General features: G+C 40.0%; 2 protein-coding genes across 4 annotated transcripts; one reads left to right on the top strand and one right to left on the bottom strand.

Annotated features, from left to right (window-relative positions):
* Positions 1 to 6897: 6897 nt before the first annotated feature.
* On the bottom strand, positions 6898 to 8175 carry LOC145399846 (uncharacterized). Its single transcript, XM_080272424.1, has 3 exons — positions 8020 to 8175; positions 7190 to 7908; positions 6898 to 7159 (listed from the first exon to the last, which is right to left on the bottom strand). The coding sequence occupies exons 1-3, from the start codon at positions 8173 to 8175 to the stop codon at positions 6898 to 6900; spliced, it is 1137 nt and encodes a 378-aa protein (XP_080128550.1).
* Positions 8176 to 11596: 3421 nt separating this feature from the next.
* On the top strand, positions 11597 to 17725 carry MED22 (Mediator complex subunit 22). 3 transcript variants are annotated; one of them, XM_080272227.1, is made up of 4 exons: positions 11597 to 11651; positions 13290 to 13431; positions 15869 to 15969; positions 16490 to 17725. In XM_080272227.1, exons 2-4 carry the CDS (start codon positions 13329 to 13331, stop codon positions 16712 to 16714), a joined length of 429 nt encoding a protein of 142 aa, XP_080128353.1. In that variant the 5' UTR covers positions 11597 to 11651; positions 13290 to 13328; the 3' UTR covers positions 16715 to 17725. The 3 variants fall into 3 exon arrangements, with proteins under 3 accessions (XP_080128353.1, XP_080128352.1, XP_080128351.1); XM_080272226.1 differs by having other exon boundaries at positions 11607 to 11771; XM_080272225.1 differs by having other exon boundaries at positions 11607 to 11775.
* Positions 17726 to 27601: the final 9876 nt, after the last annotated feature.

Genomic DNA, 27601 nt, shown 5'->3' with positions numbered 1-27601 from the left:
CCTGACCACCACCTCCCCAACTTTTCTTACCTGCCCTCTCAATATACATTACTTCAGAAAAAGGGCACAGAACAATTCATGGTACAGTACTTGGAAACGAGACACTGATCCTGCATGGACCATGACAAAATACCAATGGAGATGTTTTAAAATTTTAATATAACCTAAATTCTGTACAAAATCTTCATTTGCTTATCATTACCAAAATAGATATACTGTAACAGCCTCAACAGTTTGCATAAAAATTTCAGGTCTCTACTTAACATGGACACACTCATTTCATGGCAATCAGAACCAAAGTACAGTACATCCTCTTAATAATGAGCCTTGATTTTCTGTATTATGACTTTAACAAACTCTGGTCCACTGAAATAATCACCTCATATACTAAAAAACACCCAGTATACAGTGACTGTATATGACAGCTCCAGCTAACCAACCACATAGCCATATGATCACTTGGCTGAGTTGTAAAGTATATTACTGTGCCCATAGCTAATGAAACACAGTATATGATCATAGGAGACCATAAATTTGCCAAACTAAGGTTGGTACAGTATACTGTATACCAACCCTGGGTTTGTAAATTAATTTGACTATCAAACATTATATTTAACAAAAACTATTCTCCACTACTAGTTTGTTATATAAATATAATGGGTTTACTGTATTACCACAAACTTTTATGCACAACATTTACAAAACTGAGATAAAACAGCCATGGTCATTATTTAAAAAATTAAGATAACAAGATTTGTACATGCAGACAAAAGTTTACTTGCATAGTAATTCATCATGAAAATCCAACATGATAAACCCCAGTATTGTGCAGTCATGTTCTTAATGCACCAATACACCTCATACTGATATATAAGAGAATGAACAATGACTCTAACCATTCTCTCTGGGGATGTCTTCTTCATTTTCTTTTTGCTATGTACACATATGGTATTTGGATGTAAATTGTTCAGCCATACAGCAAGGGGTGAAAGTTGGAAGAAAAACACCCCTTTTCAACCAATCCTTCTCTGGGCATTTCTTTCTCAATGCCGGACATGATGTAGACAACAGTGAGAAACATCATGCCCAGAACATAACCTGATGCAAAACAATATGGTATTCTTAATCCAACTTTCACTCCAACTTATATAATCCAACAATTTGCATCAGAATAAGCCCATTTCTGACCACAGTGTGACGAGGCTCTAAGGCCATGGGTACACTGAAAAAATAAAATAATAATAATAATAAAACTTGTCAATTAAGAGAGGGTGTACTGGCATTTACATCTTGTACTGACAAGAAATAAAAGTAATTATAAAATTATGATAAAAAATCACAGTTGGCCTTCACTTAAAGTCAATGTAACTGCCAAGTAAAACTTGCCCCTTCAGAGTGCAGAGGTTTAAGGCTAGACTTCCTTACAACTCTAGGACTTAAACTGTAGCGCAGAGTCCACAGCACATTCAAACCCAAGAGCTCTACCACCAAGCCAAGGGGTGTCTAGGATGTGTGCAGGCAAATTGATATACAGTGAGACAATCCTCTAAACAGCCTTACACCTGTACTGTGTCACAAGCAACTTTAAGTGAAGAACAGGAATTAATTAATCAGCAACTTAATAATGAAAGAACTTAAAATTACGCATAATGGTGGACAAGATGATCTCACAGTTGTGTCTATCTTGTACTTTTAATACATCATCATCATCATCCGGACCTCTTTCACACCCTAGGGCAGGGTGAGGAGTAGCAATGTCCAGACAGCCCACATTTGCCCAATCCAATGGGCCAAGCTTCCATTCACTCATCTTTCAAGTCCCCAGAATCCTGGCTCTATCTGATATGCCAAAAACATTCGCCATGTTCTGTAGCTTCACATGAATGTATCCGATAGAGTCAATCCAGACGCTGCCACATTAAAAGGGGGTGCCAAATCCCTGATCATGTGATTCTCCTCACAATATTCATCCAGCTAGCTCGACCTCTTGGTAGTCCCCTTGCCTCACAGACATCCAAACCTCTCTTCCTCATACTCATCCATCACAACCCTCCACCTTCTCCTTGGCCTACCTCACCTCCTCCTTCCTTCAAATTCACTCAGATACACCTTTTTCACCACTCTGTTGTTATCCAATCTCTCCACATGACCATAAAATCTCAGGACACTCTCTTCAATTCTGGAGTCCACAGTCTTTCTCACTCCACATCTTTCGTGAATCACATTATTTCGTATCCTATCCACTCTCTGTACTCCTCATACATTCCTCAGCAGTCCAATTTGCATTGCTCTCACTCTTGACTTTTCATTTTCATGCCACACCATAGTCTCGCATCCATATGTTGGCACTAACACTCCTTCACGTAAGCCTCGCACAGCTGCAACACTCAAGCCTTTGCTTCTTATCAAGGCCTTCATTGCACCAGCTACTCCTTCCTTGTGTCACTCTACTTTTAATACACATCAATATATTTGTTCCTTTTAATACACATGAAAATATTTGTTCTTCAATAAGTCTTGCATAATGTATAATCTTACTGCTAAGGCATTATAAAACTGTAACAGCCATACATTTCCAAAAGGACAAACAATGCTAGTCTGATAAAAATGAGTGGTACAATAAGTCTCAATAAATTCCAGGATATGTATAAAAATTAATAAATAAATAAATAAATAAAATAAAAAATAAACAATTCAGTATCACAGCTTTTTCTGAACATTTGGTGGTGTGCACTGGAGTAATAGTCATGGCAGATGCAACCCCAGGTTCACCTGCCTCGGTGCAAATTTCAATAGACTGCAGGAAACTAACTACAGTATTTCAAATGGTCACTCCCAGATATCTTTTGTTAGAGTTCTGTTCAAGGACTGCCTGTGTTGCAACAGTGAAGTGCATGTACTGGGAGAAAATTACAATTCAGCTTTATACAAAGCAATGAAACTTTGGCAGGTAATTTCTGTGTACTTCACTAAGGACTTAACCTACAGAGATCAGAATCTCTCTTTCGTTTTATTTTTGTAATCTCCTGACTACTATTTTCAGGTTTGAGGCACAGCCTTCACCAAATCCTTCCTTATGAGTTGCATTTATTAAGCTGAACACTGTCTGGAAGCAGCAAGAATGAACACACACACACACACACACACACACACACACACAAAACTAATTGGAAGAAATTGGTAAAGCAGCTTTATAGGTAACAGGGAATTTAACCCCTTGAATCCAATAGAAAATAAAGTGGCACATTGTATAGGTACACTTCCCCGACACGTGACAAGGACTTCCAGCCATATTATTATAACTGAGTGTATGAAGTTGTTAGCAAGGCCCAAATTATCTATGGTTATTTATGGAACACCTTAAAGTTTTTTAGGTGATCAGTATGCATCATACAGTAGTGTGGTCAGGAATAATATGCAAGGGTCAGGGTTGTTTTAACATCATCACATGCTTCAGAAACCAGAACTCTATCGTCAACTACTGGGATGTTTGTATTCACCTTCGCACATCCTTTTTTGTGTATATTCTTGCTGCCGTCAGATAATTTTATTCAGCTTACGAAAGGCACAGTGTATTCGACAGTTTGAGAAGTGTATCCTAAGCCAAACAAATCATCAAGCAATGACAAGAACATACCGGCAGCAAAGATGACTCTGGGATGAATGGGTGAATAATGCAGCCCTTACTGCATAATGAAAAGCTCCCCGGCAAATGAGTGAATAAGCCAGTCCTTACTGTGTAACAAACACATCTTCAGGCTAAAGGGGTTGAAATTCCTGCCATATTAGCTTTTGAAGACTGCAGCAGCCCTCTCTAATCTATTACTCCCACCCTCACACCTCTACCTTATTTGTAACAGTAACAGGTAACAGACTAACACATTTATTCCCTTGCAGGGGTAAGCAGTGTAGGCTGGCACAGTCCAGTACTGTACACTAACTGGTAAGGACAGATGACCAGTCTATCTACACCCCTACGTGGCACTATATGATTAAAAAAAAAAACCTTGTCACCTCTTGGGATCGAACCTATGCAAGGACAACACCCTGACTGGGGTGTTCTAACCACTAGAACACCAGGTGCCAATTATGTCAGTATAAAACTAGAGCCTCCATTCCTGTCCGTTACACATACCTGTTTTGTCTCAAAGTATGTATATGGCACAAGTCAATGAGAAGGTTATATACCAGTAAATATATTCACTATACAAACATAATTACGGTACTGTATCAATAAAGCTATTACATACTTCAAATCAACTATTGTACTTATCTGTTTTTATAATAAAATATCATATACAGTACATATGTACAATAATGTATTACATTAACAAAAACAGGGTGGAGCTGCCTTGCTCAGTAGTTCCCCTCTTTAGAACTACAGCTGGGGTAAATGCAATATTTGCAACATCCTGAAAAAAGGAGGGGGAGGAAGCATTTTCTACAGACCATCACTCTATGGAGATGGTCCCTCTAGATCTAGGGACACCATCAAAATATTATCAAGCAGGCACATATGCACATAAATCAATAAAAAATTTCCTGTACTTACAGTACTATGATGATTTCTTGGAAGACAGGAAGAAAGTACAGTATTTTGAAAAATCATGTTTCTACATCATATTCCTAAATATTAATCAAATGAGAAAGAGAGGAGAGAAATTTTATTAGGCAAGCAAGTCTTGATTATTTGTCTGGTAGATGTTGGGAGAACTTACACCTTACTGCCTGTACTTACTCCTTACTCTGCAACAGATGGCAATACAAAAGCATCCCTTGCCCCAGACCTATTGCTGAACCTGAGACACATTTTCATTCATAACTGACTTCTCCTTTACCTGGTCATTTTCAATTATCTTTCATTTTTGTTTTCTTTCTTTCAGATTCAGTATCTGACAGCACAAAATTTAATTCTCTCCCCTTCACCTAAGCATTTTATTTGGGTATCTTATTGCAATACATTACCTATACTGTATATAAATATATATTACTCCTACGCTCCTCATGGCGCAACACTGGATTAGGTGATGAATGAAAATGATGATGAATGATCATTATAATAAATAAGTAACCACTGATCTTCTGACAATTAAACAAGGAAAATAACAAACAATTTAGTTTGCGAGTGATGTACCACATATGGATGCAGTGTACCTTACTCTCCTAAATCATCTATGGATCGCGACTCATGTGGGATCCGAAGTAAATTACGTAACAACATTACAACCCATGACACAAGCTTTATACTTGTTTTTACTGAGTTTTAACACCAATATTCACCATCCATAACCATATCACGGTGATAATGGGTAGTTTAAAGACATGAGGAACATAAATATATAGTATTGATGGAAAATTAAATCTGAGAGAGGGGAAACAGATACCTAACCCTCCATGGAGAATTCTGGGAGACAGACATACTCCGTGTGGTGAGCTGATTGGCGCTCTCATAGTGCTGCCAAGGCTAGCTACTGATTTCATTAGTATCACTGCATGCCTAGACCTTCGCTACAATGAACTGCCTGAAGGGAAACCACGTTTGTTAAAGCCAACAGATTGTTATATAGCTATATACTAAGGTCCCCTGCCTCCCCAAGGTGGGATTTCAAGCACATGTTTGAAAATAAATGTATACAACAACATATTCTAGTACTAAAAATGGAAGCTATACCCTTTTTACAATAATTTGTCCCATAATTTTGCCTTTTTGCAGTTTATTTCACACCCTTGTCATGACTTCTTCAGGACTAGTACAATGCAGTATTACTATAGTCTGTTAATAAAACTCAACAATCACGATGGGGAGAGGGCAATTTCAGGCCAGGTTGGAGTAAAATGGGTAGGAAGCACATGCATTGTACACTGTACTTGTACAGATGAATGTAGGCTACACTGCTTACACTGCCACTCCTCTTGTAGACTACAGGCTACATACATGAACTGTCATTCATCATCACTGATGGCTTTTCAGATGCTTTTTCAGAAGAGGTGCTGGGAGATTCCTTACTAGACAACATTTTTCATACTCACAATGGGAAAACACTTGGCAATGTTGACACACCTGAGATGCACACGTGGTTGTCTGAATGCAACAAAAGATGCAGCAAAACTGAGGCCAATCAGGTGTGATATAGTGTGTCCACAGACTCCAGTCCCACTCCAGGTCTACCAGAAATAGCCCCCAAATAGCCCGACTCATTACCGTACCTATTACTGCCTGTACATCACCCATCTAGCCAAAGTGGGAGGGAGAAACCGCTTCCAACCTTGGTAACTGCGTTCTGGGTTACCCTGCATGTGAGGAGCAGTTTGTAAGGGCAACGTGATATATCCTCTTTAATGGACATTGTATGTTAGAGCCGAAAAACAGTTCGGAGGGCTCAGAGATGTTTGGAAGGGCCACAAGATGTGAACCATTTAAGGGATACTGCTCAGTATAGCTGACAGATTGTTCAGCGGCCTTCACAACATCTGCTAATTCGGCATCTGCCATACTGGGGTCTGTTATAGTGAGGGTTTACCGTACAGTTATTATAGCAGATCTGTATATAACATCACCATGAATGGGCTAAGGCAACCCCACCCTACAATACAGGTAACCACTTAAGCTAGAAATTTTATCAAAATTCCAACACTTCATACAATAACTATAGATAAATATAATCTGTAATCATAGATAACACTTGCAATATGTTACATAAATTAACTGAGAATTTACTACTGTATACATAATAAATTCCTTTTAAATGCTATAAAACTTAGAATAACATGACATACTAAGATAAAATGAGTGTGAAGAGTCAACTGATTGTTATAATAAAATGAGAATGTTTTGTTAAGATAAATTGGATGTAATTTGAAGATAAATGAGTGTGAAGGGTACGAAAATGTGATGGGTCAGTTGACTGTAAAACACTTCCTCTTCACCCACATGGGCTTCACCTCTGAAAACCTCTCAGAGAATGTGTCGGCCCACTCCACAAACCTCTTACCATAATGTCCGCAGATTTCCAGAAGTGCCTGACAGTCCGACTCGGCCCTGTGAGTGTTGTACCCTGTGCCAAACAGTCGGTGATAAATATTGACCTGTTTGTACGGCATATTTCTTGGGAACTTTCTTTTCCCTGGCCCCTCATATGTTAGGCTCCTGCAGACTTTACTGGGCCCCCTTGAGATGTCGGCCTTGAACCTGGTGGTGGTGCAGCTTTTGCCAATTTCTGGGGTAACTGGGGAGAGCTGAGGGTAAGATAGTTTGTGTGGGGTGGCTGGGGTTTTGGAAGGGGTCAGCTGTTCTTTGATGGGGGTGATGGGCAGTTCCCCAATTACCTCCAACATGGGGTGGTGACCTTGGTTGCCCGGTGGAGTGCAAGTGTTCAGCTGGGCAGAAACACTGGGGCGAGACTTGGCTGCTTCATCTGGCCGTGTCCTCTTGGTGGTGGGAGGGGAATCATCCTCAATTATATCATCGACACTGAAGGACTCGGCCAGTGCGGTGATTTGTTGGATATCTTCCTTCTCATGCAGCGCATCAATGTCTTTAATTGCCCTAAGGGTATCAGTGCACTGCAGGTCACTGAATTCCTCAATATAGTCCACACTGCTTACTTCAGCTTTCAAGAGTTTGAAATCAAACTTGCTCCCATTGTGTGCCACCAGAGTCACCGGCTTAGGCAAATCAAGGAAGAGATGAATGGCCTGGGCACTATTCTGGGTAAAGCCCCCCAGATTCTGCAGCATGTCATTGTTAAGGCCCGTCATTTCCTCAGCTGCGGGGGTGACAATCTTCCAGGGATAGTACAGCCTGGTGTATTTATGCAACACGCGAGGCAACTTTGGCACACAGTTATCCTGTGGGGGACTAGGGGGTGGACTCCATTTAGAAGGTGTCTGTTGGCCATTACTGGAGCACTTTGAGGGTTGTGGTACAGTATGACTGGAAGACACCTGCCTTGAAGCAAAGCCTGATGTAAGCTGACTATCAAACATATCAGGGGATGATTCTCTATATGGTTCATTGACTTGCTGGCTCATCCTCAGCAGATCTTCCCTTGATACAGCAATCATGGAAAGTTCCAGTATTCTTGGATTTTGAGGTTGCAGCCCAGTACTCTCAATGTCCAGAAATACAAAAGTCTGGATTTTGTTCACTTCTCTTGATGACGATGGTTCTTCCATGGTTCACAGTTTAACTGCAAAAAAAAAGGTATTATTTTACAAGTGGCCAATATGCAGTTTTGGAATTTTAGCACCATTAACATATTGTATAGTCCCTATGGATCACAATGACCCCCATTACCCCATTTGGAATAATGAATTTTGTTTAAAAATCCACACAAAAAAACTACCTTGGATCTTCACTCGGCCACTCTGGGTAAAAAATGCGTGCGGTCGTACGTTTGTTTCTCTTCCCTTCGACTGCACATGCGTCTCGTAGGTCTGTATCACCCACTCATAGGCCTACTTTAGGTCACGTGATGGAATTCGGCCAATGAATTTAAATCGCGTTCTTTGATTCAATGTGGATGGAAAATTCAAATCCTTCTCAGTATGGCCTCTTAAGAAGAAGGACGTGCTGTGTGTCCCTGGAGTGATATTGATTATTTGCAAGTGATTAGGTGTTTCCACTCGAAATCTGAGGAGGCTATTAAATTTCTTAGAAGACACGGTGTATTACTTCGGAAGTTTATTGCTCAGACTGTCAGGAACCGTGTAAATTTAGAAAAGACAAACATCAGTGGTACTGTGGTCAGTACAAAATGTACGCAAAAACCAAGAAATGGGTACAGCGTAGTTTTTGTATTTCTGACTACAAAGGAACTTTCCTGGACAACACACACCTGGCTTGGCAAATTATATTGTTCATAAACCACTGGATTCAAGGGTTCTGGAACCACGCCATTATTGCCAGACGACCCTCGTCCTGGACAATCGAATCTCAAGGGTAAGCATTTCCCTAGGATAGGTTAGGTATATTGGGGTAGGTTTGGTTAGGTTTCGTGTGTTTGGTGAGGTTATGTAACGTATTCTCCTAGGATAGGTTAGGTATATTGGGGTAGATTTGGTTAGGTTTAGTGTGTTGGGTGAGGTTATGTAACATTCCCCTAGGATGGGTTAAGTATGTTGGGGTAGGTTTGGTTAGGTTTTGTGTGTTTAATGAGGTTATGTTATGTATTCCCCTAGGATAGGTTATGTATGTTTGGTTACATTCGGTTAGGTTTAGTGCGTTTGGTGAGGTTACATTACGTCAGTTTGGTTTGGTTTTGTCTGTTCCGTTATGTTACCCGGTGGTGCAGTATATTTTTCTGGTGGTTTTTGATGCGATTTTAGTTGTTTTTTACTTCATTTTTTGCGGAAAATGCTGGATTTCACCTGCTTGTCCAATCAAAGTTCATGATTGGAGAAGAGGGGAAATGAGGCATTTCCGACAAAAAAGAAGGTCAAAAACATTCGAATCACATCAAAAACTACCAGAAAAATATATTGCACTACCCGGGGGGTGTATTGTCCACTTGTAAAAATTTACCAAAAAAAAAAATGTTTACATGAAGCAGCATCCTGATAAGAGTTACTGAAACTGAGGCTAAGGATTCTGCTGGTTGAGGCATTATTCTTTTAGAACAATGTCATAAAAAAAAAAAAAAAAAAAAAAAAAGGAGGTGGGGTGGGGAGGAAAGTGACATGGGGTTTCAAAGAGTGATCATGATACGAAAAACAGCAAAGCCTGAAATGCAAAAATGAATACAGACAATGGGAAGCTTGCAGAATGGCACTTACTTCATACACTTCCTTATCCAGACCTAAGGCACTTACAATACTTCTCAGTTTAGGCAGTTTGCTACCATCAAATTGACAGCATAATTCCTTCAGCTCGAGTACAGTAACCCCCCAATTATCCACCATAATTCAGCCTACAGACATTTTTCCAGACAATGCAATACTACCCCCCCCCTAGCCCTACTATGGGAGGATAACCCTTAAACAAACCTTATACTGTGTTGTATAACTATTCGAACATAGAACAAACAACTCCAAATAGTTTTCCTGATATAAAGTCATGATACTGTATATTATACGGTATGTGGTGCGGTGAGGATCTGTCCGTTCTCCCCTTTGGGGGTAAGATGCGAATGAATGTGTTTGAATGGATGAGTAAATGGGGAGTGTGTCGTCCTGTCTCGGTTACCTCCCTTTCCTTGGGGGAAGCAGCCTAGCTATATAGATAGATAGATTACTGTACTGCAGGTGATGGTGACCATCATCCACTCACCTGATGCAGTGCTGTTTATGTCTTCCTTCACCTTTATTATTATCTTTTTGTGTCTCCCCTCCTCTCTCTTCCTACTTCTCCCTTTCCTGTTACTTTATTACTCTTCTTTCAACTTCAGGTGGCTCTACACTGAGTTACAAACCTTATGTTTTCCTGCAACTCAAGAAACCATTTAGGCTACAACACTGATTGGTAACTATATAGCCAGACAGCGGATATGTGGAGACTGTTATGGTGCCCCTGATAACTGAGTGAAGAGATGCAAATGCAGTATCCATCTAAGAACTGAACTTCCACCCTTTTCCCCTCGCCTCATTGTTGTGGGATGCTGTCAATCACACGCGACTATCATATCACTGCACAAGATGACCCTGCAGGGGCAGTTACCAGTACTTGCAAACGATTGATAGGTGTGCTCAGCCAGACAGGCAGGGTTGATTAACTACAACTGTAGTGTACATACAGTATACTGCACATACTGTAATACATGTTGAAAAATAGACAGACAGTATTGCGATCTATGAAACATGCAATACAGTGCTGTATATTACGGCAAAATATGTGGCTACTGTATATTGTACACACCATACTGAAGAAAATTTTGTTAATTATTCCTGTGTGGTTAGTGGTGTAAATGAGACGACATAGTACGCTACCGTGCAAATCGTCAGATTATCTCTTATGGAACAAGCATATACCAATAAATAACAAACAAATGATGTTTCCGTGGCAGTTTCTGTTATTTCAAACGGCAAAACTCAGCTGGAACAGAGTTCTACCCTAAATACATTACCTGGTAATAAATGCAAGGAAAATTAAAGGTCCACGCCAGTAACCCTCCCCCACGCCTTCCTGCTCCTGATGCTCTTAGCTGCCTGTTTGTCCGTTTTTTTCCCATAACACATTTCGCCACTGAATTTGACAATTGCTAAAATTGATATTGACATATTCTAACCCTCCGGCATTGACTTCCTTACAAACATTTCTATTTACTCATTCCTATATAAGCGCGAAATATTAAGAATTTAATGCAAAAATCAATAATGTGCCGATGTATCGATACACATGAAAGCTCCAAGTTTTTATTGTGTACATGACGCTGCTGAGGCTCGCGGGACGGCTTTGTTTACTACTTGTTGATTCTTGTCGGAAATTAACTGAGATTAATAGAATTGAATTTAAATGCTGACAGTCATACGAAAAATTTGCAGTTCGTTTTTAAGAGAGGGAAAAACGCATACCCATGACTTAAATCAAGGCACAATTATAAATAAATTTATTCACATGATGAAACTATTTCCGTGCTGTAAAACGAGTTTATAACTTGATAGCCATCCCATTCGTGCATCGTCTGCCAGAAGCCAAGAACAACAGCGTTCGTTGGGTTGTACTGTTTACAAAGGAAAACTGTTCCAAATAAAGAAGTTCTGAGCGATTAGCTCATACAGTCCTCCACCAGGATCAGAGAAACAAGCCATAGAAGTGTATCCTCTTTCTTCACTTTGTTGGTAAACATAAACTTTTAAAGAAACTTTTACACATACGACTATTAAATGACCGGTATTATGTATTGGTATCATCAGCATGTATGAGATGATATTTTTACAAATGCTTGTGTGTTTGCAGGTAAAGTAAAAGAACATGAATATCACCTTTTGCTGTATTCGAGTTTTAGTCCTATACTTTTTGTGGGGTAAAGATCTGTCCTAACTTGCTGGATATGGATACGTCTAAACCTCGTTAATATTATCCTCTACTTAAGAAAATATGATAAAGTTATCATTTAAGCCTCTGACCTCACTATTTTTTTTTTAACCTACCCTAACCAAACCAGTCCAATCTAACCTATATGAGGGTGTGCTGTATTAACTGAAGTAACTGGTACTCAAAATTCTTGTCATTAGGAGAACTCTCCATTGGAGAACAGAAAAATAATGAATTCCGTTAGGGGCTGAAATGATAATAGAACCGAAAATGTGATTAGTTATGGCAAGCAATTGCTAGGGAGTAAAGGTTGGATTTGGCATTTTGTTGAGCTTCTTGCCCATACCTAAATTTAGGAAACCTTAAGCTGTATTGTTGCCATCCCCAGTGTGAGGGTGCATTGTGTCTATATTTTTCTTGCAGTATAGGAGAGACCTTCATGGTAAAGAGTTTAAGCTGGTTAAAAGTTTGGCTTGTTGTTTATTAAGAGCAGTCTGCCTGATAAAGCAGTTTGGTAATTATCCAGAATGGCACTCCACATGTGGGTTAAGTTGAGCATCAGTTGCTTTGCTGAGAAAAGGGATTAATCCCCGAGCTAGACCTCATCAGATCATATAGCCCTGTTAGGGTTACAGGAGAGCGCTACCCCTCCCAGCACAGCAGCCACCGGGCGGGGCGCGAACTCGCAACCTCACGATTACGAGCCCGACACCCTACCACCCAGCTACCGCGCTCCCCTTTGCTGAGAAAAAAGAAGTACAGAACCATACCCAGCCTTAAATAACATTATAGCACTCCTAACTTAACCTACAGGAGCAGTGTTGTGAATGTTCTGTCATTACTGTTCACAACTGTGTGTCTTGTTTTCACAGTGACATGACATTGAAATGGAAGCATCATACTCACGTTTGGAAAAGACTCCAAAAACTGTTATATCCTAAACATATGATTTTGCCAAATATGGCCACCATTAGTAGCATTACCAGGTTGCCTTGGTGGGACCAAGACCTCTACTTGGGAGGGTCCACTGTTACACAGTGTGCACACATTAGATAATCTAAAAATTCAAATGGTGGGGCCAGTGGTCTGACTAGGGGGTCATGGCTATGCCACTGGGTGTTACTTAAAGGTGTTCATGATTTTCAGTCTTCAGGATCAAGTGTTATATTACATAATAATAATCTCTGATTCAAACTTATTTGCATTACCATGTGTGGTGTAAACTGTGGTAACTGATATTTTATTTTTATTCAGCTTAGCAGTGGGTCTGTAAGGGAGTGATTTGAAATAATCTTTCACTGTTTTTTTCTCTCCACAGCAAGTCAGTGAATGAGTGGATGGGTGTTGTGTGAGAGAGATGGCCCAGCAGGGGAAGCAGCCACAAGGGAGAGAGGCACTACTGAAATCTTACAACAAACGCCTCAAGGATGATGTCAAGTCCATCCTTGATAACTTCATGGGTAGGTTCAGATACCTCTTTCTCTCTCTCTCTCTCTCCATCAGTGTGTTGCCAGATGCCTTTATCCTAAGAGGGGTGGCCACAAATGAAGTTGATAAAAAAAAAAAAAAAATCACCATAGCAGATACTGTACTGTGGCCTCATTGCTCATTATAATGCAGTATGACATGTATTGAAACACTGTCTTCATTATTCTGTAAAATGTGCAGTAATATTATTGAAGTAAAGGAGCATTGTGGTGTGGATATGGATGTAATAGGAAGCATTAGGAGGAACACACTGAGGTGGTTTGGCCATGTGGAGAGGATGGAGGGTGAGAGACTGACGAGGAGAGAGTATGTGAGTGAGGTGGAGGCCGAGGATGAGATAGAGGGATGGAGTGGAGAGGTATATGAGAGAAGGGGGTGAGTTGGGAGCAGGGAAGTGAAATGGCGGGGGACAGGGCAACGTGGAGGTGATTTGTTTGTGGCCACCCCGTATGGGATTAACCCTTAGCCGCCAGAGGGTTCCCGGCCGCAGCACACTCCTCCCTACGGGCGATTTCCGAGATTTTGGAAAAAATACCCTTACTTCAGACCCTTATATCTGCCAAACTTTAATAGCTAGAGAATCAAATAAAAGTTCATAAGACTCTCCAACTCTTCCTCTTTCCAGTGAAGGTATCCCGAGGTCTAGTCCCATTGAAGAGTAAGGATGAGTTGAAGACGAGTAGTTTTTCACATTTTGGAGCATAGTTTTGAGCACACGCTACTGCCCATGGCCTTGGCCCAGCCGGCTAACATTGGCAGCACTGACTGGAGTGGTGATTGTAACACTGCCCGTGTGTCCTTGGAATGCAGAAGATTCCACTCGTTTTTTCTACTTCTCCTTACTCACCGCCGTGGAAATGATTCATCACCCGGTTCATGTGGCTCACCCAAGGATTTACTGCCCGCTCCATTATGCCTCTATGCCCCGTAGGTGTGTGGGAAAGGAAATATCTCGTCGTTTTTCTGTACTCACTTCTGTAGATAATCATATTTCTCCTTTACTAAGACACTTAGAACTGCACTTGTACATCACAATTACAGGTAATTGCACTTTGACAAGTAAATGCTGTTGCTCTTTCACGCATGATCGTAGAGTAGGAGGTAATTATTTGTACTGTAAATCAGATTGCTTTGTACTAATCAGGGTTACAGTGAAAATCATATAAATGTTTTACACAACTAACATTATTTGTACTGTACTTCACATCACAGATACAGTGATATTCGTATTTGGCACAATCCCCCTGAATATTGAATGAAATAATTTAGGTATAATGAAGCAGGTATTGTTCATTGTGGCCCGCTCACAAGTGGTTTTCTTTCAGGTAACAGGTAGGCAAGCTCAAGGTATATCCAATAATTTTCTAACCAATATCCAATAAACGGTACAGTATCAACTCCTGTATTGCACTTACTATAAATCACTTATATGCACTTGTAGAACTAATAACAGACTTGTATCTTAGCACTTTCTATAATTCACTTATAATATCACACATTTCATTCATTTATGAAAATAAACAAACTTCTGCACTGCTGTACACTATTTACACATCCCCCACACACCTGCTTAGTACTCATACCACTCCCGAAGGGCCTGGTTGTGGAGATTCTGACCTTGAAGTGGTAGGCTGAGGTGTGGGGGAGCGCTGGAGGAAGATACGTCAGAAGCAGGCGGCAAGAATGTGAGGGAAACGGCTCTGCGGTGTTTTTTTCCGCAGATGACCATCAGGTCCGCGGTCACTTTCCCGATGTCCTGGGTCATCTTGCGCCTCCTCATTGCCAAAATCATCACTCTCATAGACTGTACCTTCCTCCTGGAGAAGTCAGAGAGCGAGTAGGGGTTGGAGGGCGAGAGAGCTCACTCTCCACATGGTAGCTTTTTTTTCTCCTCAGAGGACGTACTTTTGCTGAGTTTATGAGAGGAGACAGTATCGTCAAGGGCACGTCCTATGGCACTATCACTAAGCCCTTTACCTGGCACTAAGGGCTGAACTTTCGCGGGGGTTGATGCAGTCGGCCCTTCATGCAGTGGGATGGAATCGGACGATGACATGGCCCCTCTCACTACCACTGCCGAGTACAAACTGAACCGCGCAACCGCGGGGTACCTGGGGATCCTACCTACCCCGTAGGTATCGCAGAAAATGTTCCTGCGCTCAAACAGTGGTGGGAAGGTGAGTGTGGTATATCAACTGGCTGGCCTCCATGCCCTGAATCCTGTCGTACATATATGTCAGCTGGCAGATAGGGTTTAAGGCATCTGGCAATAGATAGACAGAAAATGTGCTATAATATCGTTGAAGTACCGTCTTCATTTTATTGACAAATGAAGACAGTGCTTCTATAAATTGTGTAGCATGTATGTAAACATTTGTACGTACGGTAGTAAAATGTATGTAATTGCAGAGATTGTGAAGCTGGGCCTGGTGGAGGATGAAAGTCAAATTGCTCGGACGACTCAAGTGGAGGAGATCAACTTTCAGATGCAAGTGCGCTCAGCCAATATGGTGAGTTATGGTACTTTGCCGGTTGTGAGTGGATGTCATTATTATTTTCCCACACGCTTACTTCAGTCTTACTCTTTTTTTTTTTTTTTTTTTTTTTTTTTTTTTTACTTAATTTCTGGATGAAGCACAGATGTGTAGAAGGTAATGCCTGTGAGGTGGAGTTGGGATTCTGTCCAGATTACCGTAAATTACTGTATACATTTCTCACAAGAGGCTCAGAGGGCCTGTTTCTGGATCTCGTAGGTCATTGTTATAACTAACATGACCTGGGCGGCAAGCATGTGTGGCAGTTGTTTTTTCTTTGTAGTTAAATTTTTGACTTTGGTTTTTCCAGTGTTTGCCAAGGGCATGCTTCAAATTTCTCCACAGTACTGTATTAGTTAATTACCCATTCTGGCAGGTCATTGCAGTTATTTAATAACATTGAGAAAGACTGTTGACTGGTGAAAGTTTGTATCAGTATGTTACAGATTAAAATAATAATAATAATAATACAGTAATGATGATGTACTTCATTTAGGTGAGGGCAGCCGAGTCCCTGATGAAGCTGGTGGCCGATGTGAAGCAGTACCTCATTCTCAATGACTTCCCTTCTGTCAATGAGGCAATCATGCAGAACTCAAAAATATTCAAGGTGAAGAGTCAAGAAGCAGACACAAAACTTAAAACTCTAAGGGATGACATGGCCTCAGATCTGTATGAGCTGGAGGAAGAGTTTTATTCATCTGTATATAAGGAAAAGTGAGAGTGGGTGCATTGGGATAAGTGAATTGCTGTATGAATGAGTGAAAAGTAGTAAGGGGGGCGTTCTGATGCTGGAAAACAGGGTGACGTGAAGATGCTTTCTTTGTGCCCCCCATCATCCTGGATTAAGGTGTCAGGCTATTGATAAATAGAACTCTCAGTCACTTTGGTTCGTGATAGTGCATGTATGGGAGGTGGAAATAAAGTATTTATGTGTAGTATTCCTCCTTCCCCATCCTGTTTGTGGATCCACTACTATAAAATAATGAAGGACTGGTTAGGATGATGAATAGGGTTGAGGTACTCAATGTCCTGCAATGATGAGAGATGCAAGATTGTCTGCAGTATTCATTGTATCACAGTTCCTCATTATGTTATCTGCAGTCTTTTGATATTTCAATATTAAAATCTTATCAAATAAAAAATAATATTGCCAGTTAAAGTTTCATTGCTACCAGTAAAGCTGAATTGACAGGCATCCCAACGTACCATGCTAATTGTATAGTAAAACTGTGATATTGTGGAACACATCCCTTGCATATGATGTGGACTAACTGTACTGTGTTTATTCTCCAAGTTTGCTTTTGTGTGTGTGTGTGTGTGTGTGTGTGTGTGTGTGTGTGTGAAAAATTATCATTGTAAAACTCTATTTAATATACTGGTTTCACTGACTCCACTGTAAATGCTAAGTATAGATTTTTTTCATCTGAGTCAAAGGTTTAACTCCATCTGGCAGCTATGGGAAGTGCATCCACGAAGAAAAGTAATAAAAGAAATATTTAGAGATACAGTACTTAGACCTGCAAGTTGGAGCCAGGAATCTGGGGGCTTGAATGGTGAGTGGATGAGTGTGTGAACCATTTCACTGGACATAATATAGATTAGTTTGTTCACTATCATTTTTTTTTTCTTCTTTGCTTTCTGGAGCCTACCTCACCTGACCTGTTGGTGGGAAATTGAGGCATAATGATGAGTAGTGCCAGATGCATTTTTGTAGTTGAAGGAAACTGCTCAGGTGAAATTAAAACTTACTTTCATTAACCCAACACTGACAAGCAAAAGTGGCTCATGCTAACCATATGAGGAAAAACTTTCCCAGCAAGAGGAGGTGGCTGAACTGGCAGAGAGGCGGCCAGCAGTCATAATGGACCCAGAATGGAATCCCGGGTGGGGCAGGGAACAGTTTAAGGATTTGAATTTCATTAAAAAAAAAAAAAAAAAAAGCAGACTCTACTGATCTATCATAAGACCTGCCAACATGTCATAAAAATACCTTCGCTAATACCAGTATAAGTACACCAGTCCTGTATGAGACATCCCTTTCATCTATTCAATATGGATGGTGGGTGTTAGCATCCAAGTGGTGACATGTGGAATTGTGTAGGAGGATTACTGGGCCATGGGATAGGCCTTGAAGCCTTTGCCCAGAGTATGAAAAAAAAAAAAAAAAAAATGCAAGTCATATTAATCAACTCTTTAAAGCTTAAGTTGTGTATGTATGTGTGTGTCTTTCATACAGCTACAAAATAACTCACAGCCAATGTAGAGTATGTGGTAGGTGGGGGCACTCACCATCCACTCACTCAATGTAGTGCTGCTTTGGGTGTTTGCCCTTTCCTCTCTTCCTTCCTTACTCTTCTTTCCTTCATTCTTTCCTCTTCCTTCTGCCTATAAATGACTTTACACTTCCTCATCCATCTTTCCTTCATTCTTTCCTCTTCCTTTTGCCTGTGGGTGACTCTACACTGAGTGACAAGCCAAATGCTTTCCTGTACACCAGGAAACTATATACTACACTGGGTGGGTACCATGTAACCAAATTATGATGCCTGGTGGTTTAGTGAGTAATTACAGCGCTCCCATCGGACTGAGCCAGTGCAGGTTTATAACCTGGTTGGGTTTACTGCTAAGTAATGCCACTCAAGGATGAGTGTGGCTGGTCACTCCCATCTTAAATGTCTGGACCAACTTGCCTAGCCCCGGGCTCTTATGCTTCTCATGGGGCAACATAGGATTGGATGATGGATGGATGAAAAATATAAGAAAGCAAATGATCATGGAAAACAGTAAACTGTTTTAAGTCATCAGAATCAGTTTGGCTCCAATATAAATAGGCGCTGTGAACTGTCTTCTTAGCACTCTAAATATCCATGTTAGAGCATTACCTCTTTGTCACCTCAGTTAACTCAGTCCAGTTCTGTATTTTCCCATTATATTTTTACTTACAGATGATTTTATCCAGTTTGGCTGAGACCTTTTGAACTGGAGAAGTGACAGCCTCCATTATTCTCACAAGGGCACTCTCCCAAACTAAATAAAAGCATGTAGATATAGCAAGAAAAAATAAGTAAATAAAAATTATTCACTGCATGAGGAATTAATACTGCTTCCAATATTCTGGAAAACACTTCAGTTGGCTTCCCTATTTTAGTAACCTGATTGTCAGCAGTCTGACTCGTCTGGCAGGTGTATGTGAAATGCACCTAAAACTTTTTTCTTTTAACCATAACATGATGCAAAACGTGTCAAAGCGGTGTTAGGCTGAAAAGTAATTGATGACGCACTTTGACACACTGTCAGTATTGGTCTGAAGGGATGCCGATTAGGTAATTTTGGACAAAAACATTAACCAAAAATTGCGTTTTAGCAAGAAGTGCATCAATCTTTGATGCACCATAGGGGAGGGTGTATATTTCAAGGCCAACACTCTCAAATAGTTGGCTTTCTTCTGGCTTTCAGTGTGCATGGGGAGGTGCATGCGCAATTTTTTGCAATTTCCCCGAAAACTATTGGTTATATCAGAATTCTGAACACACCATGTGAAAGCTCGTGAAACTCTGCATCTAAACATACGCTTAGCGCTTGCATGGTGCTGGCAATTTTGCACTAAAGTGTTGAGAAGTTATTTTCACAGTTGAACAACATTATCCTCACTGCATTTCAGCAGTTTTACTCATCAGTTTTGTGTGTTTTTATTAGGTTATCGTATAGTATAAACGTCAGCAAAGATGATGGTATACAGTTTATACCAATATAACCAATTTCTTGGGCAAATAAAATCCATGGGAATGTTTTCCTTGTGCGTTTGTCAAGGCTGCCCTCGTGGCTTTATCTCTGTACATGTCCCACAAGCTTACAGAAAACTTACCATGCACGAGGGGGTTAAAGTACAGATAATCAGACTTATGAGGTGCAGCCAGGAGTCTTCCCTTGTCTGATGATCCTACCTTCTCCTATCTATTGGTGGGAAAATGGGTTAGCATGATGATGAAAAAAAAATCATATTGTAAAATGAACAAAAATCACAAGAAAACCTCTATGTAATTAACTACAGTATTTGGGGTGGAACTGTTTAAATTAGAAAAATTTGTTAAATTCAATGTTCAACAGCAAACATAAAATTATGAACCCAGGTTCATCATATATTGTACCTACCATAGTAAACTGATAAATTATTGTACTACTGGACTCAATACTATATTTATATTCATACGATATACCATGAAAGATTATCAATAATAAATTAAAATATAGTCAGACAATAAACAGTGCACAAAGTGCTTATATAATGCCAGGCATAGCAAGGCTGAAACTGCAGATCAACTGGTCACACATCTGCAATATATACCAAACCTTATTTAGTATATGGAAAGACTGTCTGCCTTAGAGTCTGTTAAAGACGAAATCCGGTAAATGGAGGTTCATCATAAAGAGGACTGATTGTGCCTGGAAAACCACATACCCCAAAATCATAATCCCAAACTGACATGATTAAAGAATATCCACCATAAAAACCTTTGCATTATATTTACAAGAAACAAAAATTGAGTATTATCACTTGTTAACATTTAGTCACAGCAGCAAACAAGAGTAACAAAAAACCTCAGCATAAACCCAAAGAGTAAAATGAAAACTTTTGATTCAATCGTTTAATTTTTTTTTTTTTTTTTGCTTATTTATAATTTATAACCTATGGTCTAAGATATATATATTTACACAAGCACTTTTCACCAATACAAAAGTTCTCTAAGGAGCCAGAGGGGTGTGGCATCAAGGGTTAGGTGTCGTGGCAGTCATAAATGCACACCTTACAACTTCGGTCGATTTACACACATATGTATGGCTGAGCCAGTTTCACACATGTATACCTGTGATCAATTCACACACACACACACACACACACATACACACACATATGTACATATATTAGCAAAACTTTCACACATGTACACACTCCACCTGCAGCCAATCCACACCTGCGTATGTATAATTCCGCGCCAAAGTTTCTGCTCACATTTTTCCCCTTTTGAAAGTTGCGGTCAGGGTGTTACATCAGGGGATGGACCTGTTGATGGCAATCTGGAGCTTTTCTGGACTGCACTCCTAACAGTGCCATTCCAAAACGTTCCATATGTAGTCTTACAATGCTTAAAACTACCATCTTAACACTGGACAACAAATCTTTTAGTGTGATATCCTGGTTATGACTTTCTTCTAGCCAGGTGCAGAGTTAGAGGTGACCAAATACTGTACTATGGCTTAGAGATGTATACATTTCACCAGTAATTAACTGTTACACATGTACACATTCTGCCTGTGATCAATGCGTAGTCTGTACACATGTAGTAGTAGTAACAGTACCAATAGCTGTAGCCCCAGGTTCATCTGAAACATGAACCAAGTGCACTGCGGTTGGAAACTGCCCTCCTGCAGCTCACCATCCTCCTTTTGAGGAATTAATTTAATCCAGGAGCTCCATCACTCAGTTATATTGGTACCATCGCATGAGGGTGCCCAACTCCAGTACCTAATACACATGTACAGTCAAATTACACTTGCATCAACTCTCACACAAAATCACAGATGGACACACATTAACATCACACCTAAGGCCAACTTTCACACAAAATCAGCACAAAAATCACAAATGAGCACAGATGATTACATTTCTATTATATTCCAGAGACCCCTAGATGATTTTATTACTGCTTTGGAAGGATTTCATGTAATGAACAGGTTAGAAATTATCTCCATTCAGCCTTTAACATTTCAATTATATTCCCACCAACCAAGACAATCTCTTTTATGGCTCTGGATGGACCGCTTGTAGAAAGTGACAAATGAAAGTAAAGGTTATATGCTTAAACTGTTAAACTGTGAAGTGATATGCAGGCTTCCAGTGTTTGAATGTAATTTCTGATGCATGTGATGAAGATGCATCATTGCTGACTGCACTAGGTAATGTGCGATGCATGCTGACCAAACCTAATAACTGAAGGAATTCCATAAATAACCAGAGAACATTTGAAAAGTGCTTTCCATTTTCCAGTCCAAGGTTTAAGCATACAACCCTAAGAACAGCATTTTTGTTGGCTAAGGAGGCTTGCCAGTAGCTCTTCCATACTAGTTTATTTCTGCATATGGATGTTAGTAGTCTCTTGTATATTAAGCCACTATGATAATGTTAATGATATACTGTACTATAAAAGACAGAGGAGACTATTAAGGTGAAACAGGCAAAATGACATCATTAAACAAGAGTTGCTAGCAAGCTTCCTCTGAATATGGTCTTCAATCACAGATAGAACACAAACAATCAATACATGAGTGTTCTGCCCACTGTCCAGTCATATACATCAGTGTTCTGGTCATTATATGTTCTCCCAAGAATGAAGCCAATGGATCATTCAATAAATGGCTGTAGCAAAAATAAAATACAACATAGGCAATCACTGTAAGCAAGGGAGGTATTGCAATAAATAACATATTTTCACTAGTGCCAAAGAGGGATGCTTTCATGCAGTGGCACTAATGTAACCAACTCTGTTGCCCAGTTAAACGAACATTTCTGGACTCCCTCCCTATTCTCTGAAAGGAGGATGGTAGACTGCAGCAACTTCAACCTGCAGTCTAGCAAGTTCACATTCAGGTGGGCCTGGGGCTTCAACAAGTTTCCCATAAAACTCATACAATAAACTAGGGACCAACAACAGTTAAATGAGTAGCTGTAGCCCAAAGTTCATCGGAAATATGAACTTGGTGAACTGCCGGTCGAGGTTGCCCTTACCCTGCAGTCCTGCATCATCCTTCTGGGGGGACAGGGAAGCAACTAAAGGATCTCTGTATAACCAGGTAACTGGGCTGCCTGGGTATATCAGTGCCACCTAATGAAGGGGTCCCTCTCCAGCAGTGGGAAAATTGGCGAATCAGCTTTAAAGGTAGTGATGAACCTTTAACCTTAGAATTGCTAAATACCTGCCTTGCATGTTATTTCAGCTGCTGCCGTATCATTTTATTATGTCTTACATAAACTTAAGGCAACAAATGCTAAAAAATATCACATTTATCATTTGGCCATGAGTAAAAAACTTATTACAGTCCAGCTTATGACAGATAAATTTATGCAGTTCATAGAAACTCACTGCAAGGAAGCAGTTTCCTGTATGCTACCTTAGAGACTGTAGCAATAAACTAACATTAAAAAAGGGGGAGGGGGGTACTTGAAATGAAGACTTAGTGTATTTTTTCATCAAGACAGGGCTGGTCATGCTCTTGTCTAATGTTGCTATCCTTCAGTCAGTATTTTCATGTTATCCTGTTGCTACCAAACAATATTACTCAGCTTAGGAATAACTCTGAATTTGGGTTTAGAGATGTCTTCATTAACCCCTTCACTGCTAGACACCATTCCCAGACTTAAGAAAAGTACCTGGAGGTAGCAAGAATGATGTATGAAACACATTAACAGACTACACGGGCCAATGGCAAAAAAATATCATCATCATCCAATCCTACATCGCCCCATGAGGAGCAAAGGAGCCCAGGGCTAGGCAAGTTGGTCCTGACATTTAAGATGAGAGTGACCAACCTCACTCATACCTGAATGGCATCACGTGAGCAACAAACCTCAACCATCCCTTGGATATAAACAAAAATAAATAATAATAATAATGAGGACTGATAACCAACATGATTTTACCTAATGTTACCACCACATGACACTGTCAATTCCTTTACTAGGGAACTTTCATAGAGTTTGAATCACAATATTCTGGGCTCTACCCTTCCAAATCAATGACATTGTTTTCATCACACTCTCACTCCTACCAGATGACTTCAATCAGCAGAAGAGAGCAAACAGCCTTCATTAACCTATTCAACAGTAAAGGTCCTTCCAAAGTAGAATATAATCATCTAATAGTAGCAAGTGTAAAATACAGTATAGCAAGAATAAAACATAAACAGTCATTATACTGAAGGAGTTAACATCAGTAAGGAATGTACTGATAATTACAGATGTATATTACATAAGCATTTCTGATCACCTGTACTGTCACATTCAAAAGTTCACTGACACTTCCCTGCCAGCAGTGACAATAAACAATTCCATCCATCCATCCATCATCCAATCCTACGTTGCCCCATGAGGAGCGTAGGAGCCCGAGGCTAGGCAAGTTGGTCCTGACATTTCAGATGAGAGTGAAGAAACAATTCTACTTGGTATTTTTTATGTGACAGAAATATGAAGTAAACAGCAGAGGATTATGGAGGGTGTTAAGAAATATCAGAAGGAAAGATACTCTCTAACATTTGTTGAAAAGTGAGAAATAGGGAAGGCAGGACAGAATGCTGGCAGGAGATTTTTAAACTTTTGCCCATGACAGGACGAGGCAGCTTACATTTCCTGTTTCTCCATGATTTCTTGATGCTTACAATGTTGTACCAATGAAAATGCAACTCTAAAGAATTAAACAGCAAAGCAGTCAGCAATCCTTGTTAGGAGTCAGAGATGTTTTTAAAGTATCACAACTTATTTCCTGAAACTAGTTCTCTGCTTGATGGAGAAAAGGTGACAAGTAAGTGATTTGTTTGTGGTCACTCCTTCCGGGATTAAGACATTTGGCTACAAATACATACAGTAGATAGACAGATGGACAAATGGAGATAAACAGATAACCAGAGATATTTAGTTTTGTAAAATGGGAGGAATAACAAATCAGCTTCAAAGATTGCACTGGAACTTGATTGGGTAATTTTTCTTGTTAAAAAAAAAAGGGGGGGGGGGAGGGGGGCAACAGGAGCATGTGTACTGTACAGTGAAAATTATTACCACTGTGGTCATGTTTCTGAATTATGTACAAGCATGAAACAAATTACAGCATTAGTCTTTGTAATACTTATGTACAGGTTAATACATTCTGCATCATTACATACATGTTTAGATTAAAACCTTGAATTTGGGTCACGTTCTTTTACTGTTCCTGCCACCAAACAATTAAAATCAACTTAGATATGGCATCATGTACTGAAGGAGTTTATAGGGTGGTCCATATGTAACACTCCTCTTCCATTCTGCTGGCAATTTCTCTTGTGTTGTGGGGATGGGTCAGCCAGGGTTATCAATGTCAATCCTCCATCATTTACTAATTCCCTCCTTGCTATAACCATGCCCACACCAGCAGACTGAACCATCCCCACAGCACATAACATCCTGCCAGGGGAATTTTTAACAGGGACCTTTCTACAGACCACCTTGTATAACACCTAAGTTGAAGTCAGCCTAAGCTTAGCAGAGCCCATTTTACAGACCACCTTGTATAACTCACCCAGTTCAAAGAGTCATCCTAAGCTGAGTAAAAATCATCTGAAAGTGTCAAGAATACAATGAAAATGACATCCTTGGACTTGAAGAGTTAAACACTTTTACCTATGCAAACAGACCAACACTGAATTGTTACCAGGCTGCTGCACCTTGGCCTACTGAACACATGAAGGATTTTCCAAGACATAAAAGGACAATATTCTAGATGGCATAAGGGGCTTTGTAATACCTCTTCCTTAGCAATTTATTCTGCATATTACAGAGTTAACATTCTCTTATACAAATAAGAGAATGTTAATGCTGTAATATATGGGAACAGTCTGCATCAATAACACACAGGACAATACTGAGGTGTAATGAGCAGAATAAACTGCCAAGAAAAATGTTACAGTACAGCATCTCCAAAGCCACACAGAACACAACTGATACATTTGCACTGATGCATATGAGGCTCTAAGAAGTCATGGGAAATAAAACTTGAATGCCATCAAGTAAAATGTCCCTCAAATATCATCAAGTAAAAGTCATGTTAAAATAAATGTGATAAAATTCAGTATCTTGTTTCTATCATTAGTGCCTGTCTGTGTTTATTTCTTAATGCCTCATACATTCCCAGGGTCTTGAGAGTGTTCAATGAATTAGTTTAGCTTTTAATGCTGTAAGGGTGGATCCAGGAGTGTTGCTCATGCTGCCCATGCAACACCCCTGGTTGACACAGTATTTTACATATACAGACTGTTTCTATTGCTGGATATTAAGTTTATTTCTCTCTCAAAAATATGATACAAATACATTACTTAGCTAACTGAAGAAAAAGAGGTGTCAAAGTCACATTAGCTACTCTGGAGAATGACATGGGCAACATCTGAAAAATACAGTATTCCTGGATCCATCCCTGCTGCTTCTTACGTAACTGCTTTTTGGTCTATTCAGATATGCATACTGTAATTTCACACAGAGCTAGTTCTCTGTTCATGCTGTTAACTTAAAACTCGTTTCTTTCGTTCATTCATTCACCATCATCCACATTATCACCAACAAAGCCTTGAATAAGCTGGCATACATACACACCAAACATGCAAAAACACAGTCATCATCATCATCATCTGGACCTCCTTTCCCACCCAAGGGCAGGGTGAGGAGTAGGAATGTCCAGACAGCACAAACTTGCCCAATCCAATAGGCCATGCTTTCATTCACTCATCATTCAAGCCCCCAGAATCCTGGCTCTACCAGATACACCAAAAACATTCACCACATTCTGTAGCTTCACACAAACGTATCCAACTGAGTCAATCCGGAAGCTGTCATGCTCACATGGGGTGCTAAAATCCCTGATCATGCACTTCTCACAACATTCATCCTGCCAGCTTGATCTCCTGTCGGTTTCCTAGCAAAGACACACACACAATAAACAAACAAACACACTAAGAGTAGTATTCTCACCAGCTTAACCACTTCAGTCTGATGCACTTTTCACTTTACTCTTGTTACCTCTCCATGAATTCATTCAGCTCAAGCAAGGCCTCAATATTAAAGGGATTAATGAAGACTATATCTGACTTCTCCAGTTCTGAAAGTAAAGCTGCAGTGCCCTGACTGGAAGCATAGTCGATTTGTAATACGTGTGCCCCATGTTTAGGCTGCAAATCTATGCTGTGGTGGAAATTTAAAATGGATGCTGGCTGTACAATATGCCTTCCCAAATGCCTGCACATGTTTGCACCCTGATGGTTTTACCAATGGCATATGAGTATATGGACTCTAACACACAAGAACACTGCCTTTAAAACACTTTGATTTTCATAGGTAACATTTCTCATACACTCCTTCCCCATTTGGACTTTGCCAAAAACAGGAAGTGCTGGTTCTGGGCACTGCTCTCCCTTTGAGAAGATCCGGTCCTGCAGTGTACGCAATATGGAATGATACAGATAGTGACACAGTTCTTCAAAAGTCCCCTAAGTGGAATAAAGTTGTTAGGAGACAGCAAGAACAACACAAATTGCATCATCAAGCAAAAAGGATAAGGGGAATCACAATCACCTCTTATTTACTGGTTTCTTTCTGCACGTGATATATATATATATATTTTTTTTACAGTATTCATGCAATCTCCACCAATTCAAGGCTGTAAGATGAATGTCTTCCAAAATGTATCCTTTATCCATACAACTGGCATCACTAACTAGGGGAAAACACCAATCAGCTTTTTAGACAATTTTTTTTGTAAATTACTGTGTGGTAACTTATTCTCTCTCTCTCTCTCTCTCTCTCTCTCTCTCT

The sequence above is a fragment of the Coenobita brevimanus genome, chromosome 50, assembly GCF_032717465.1.
Source record: "Coenobita brevimanus isolate Jiangsu-jjx chromosome 50, ASM3271746v2, whole genome shotgun sequence".
Taxonomy (NCBI): domain Eukaryota; kingdom Metazoa; phylum Arthropoda; class Malacostraca; order Decapoda; family Coenobitidae; genus Coenobita; species Coenobita brevimanus.
The sequence above is the reverse complement of the archived record's forward strand: the minus strand, read 5'-3'. Positions and strand labels throughout refer to the sequence as shown.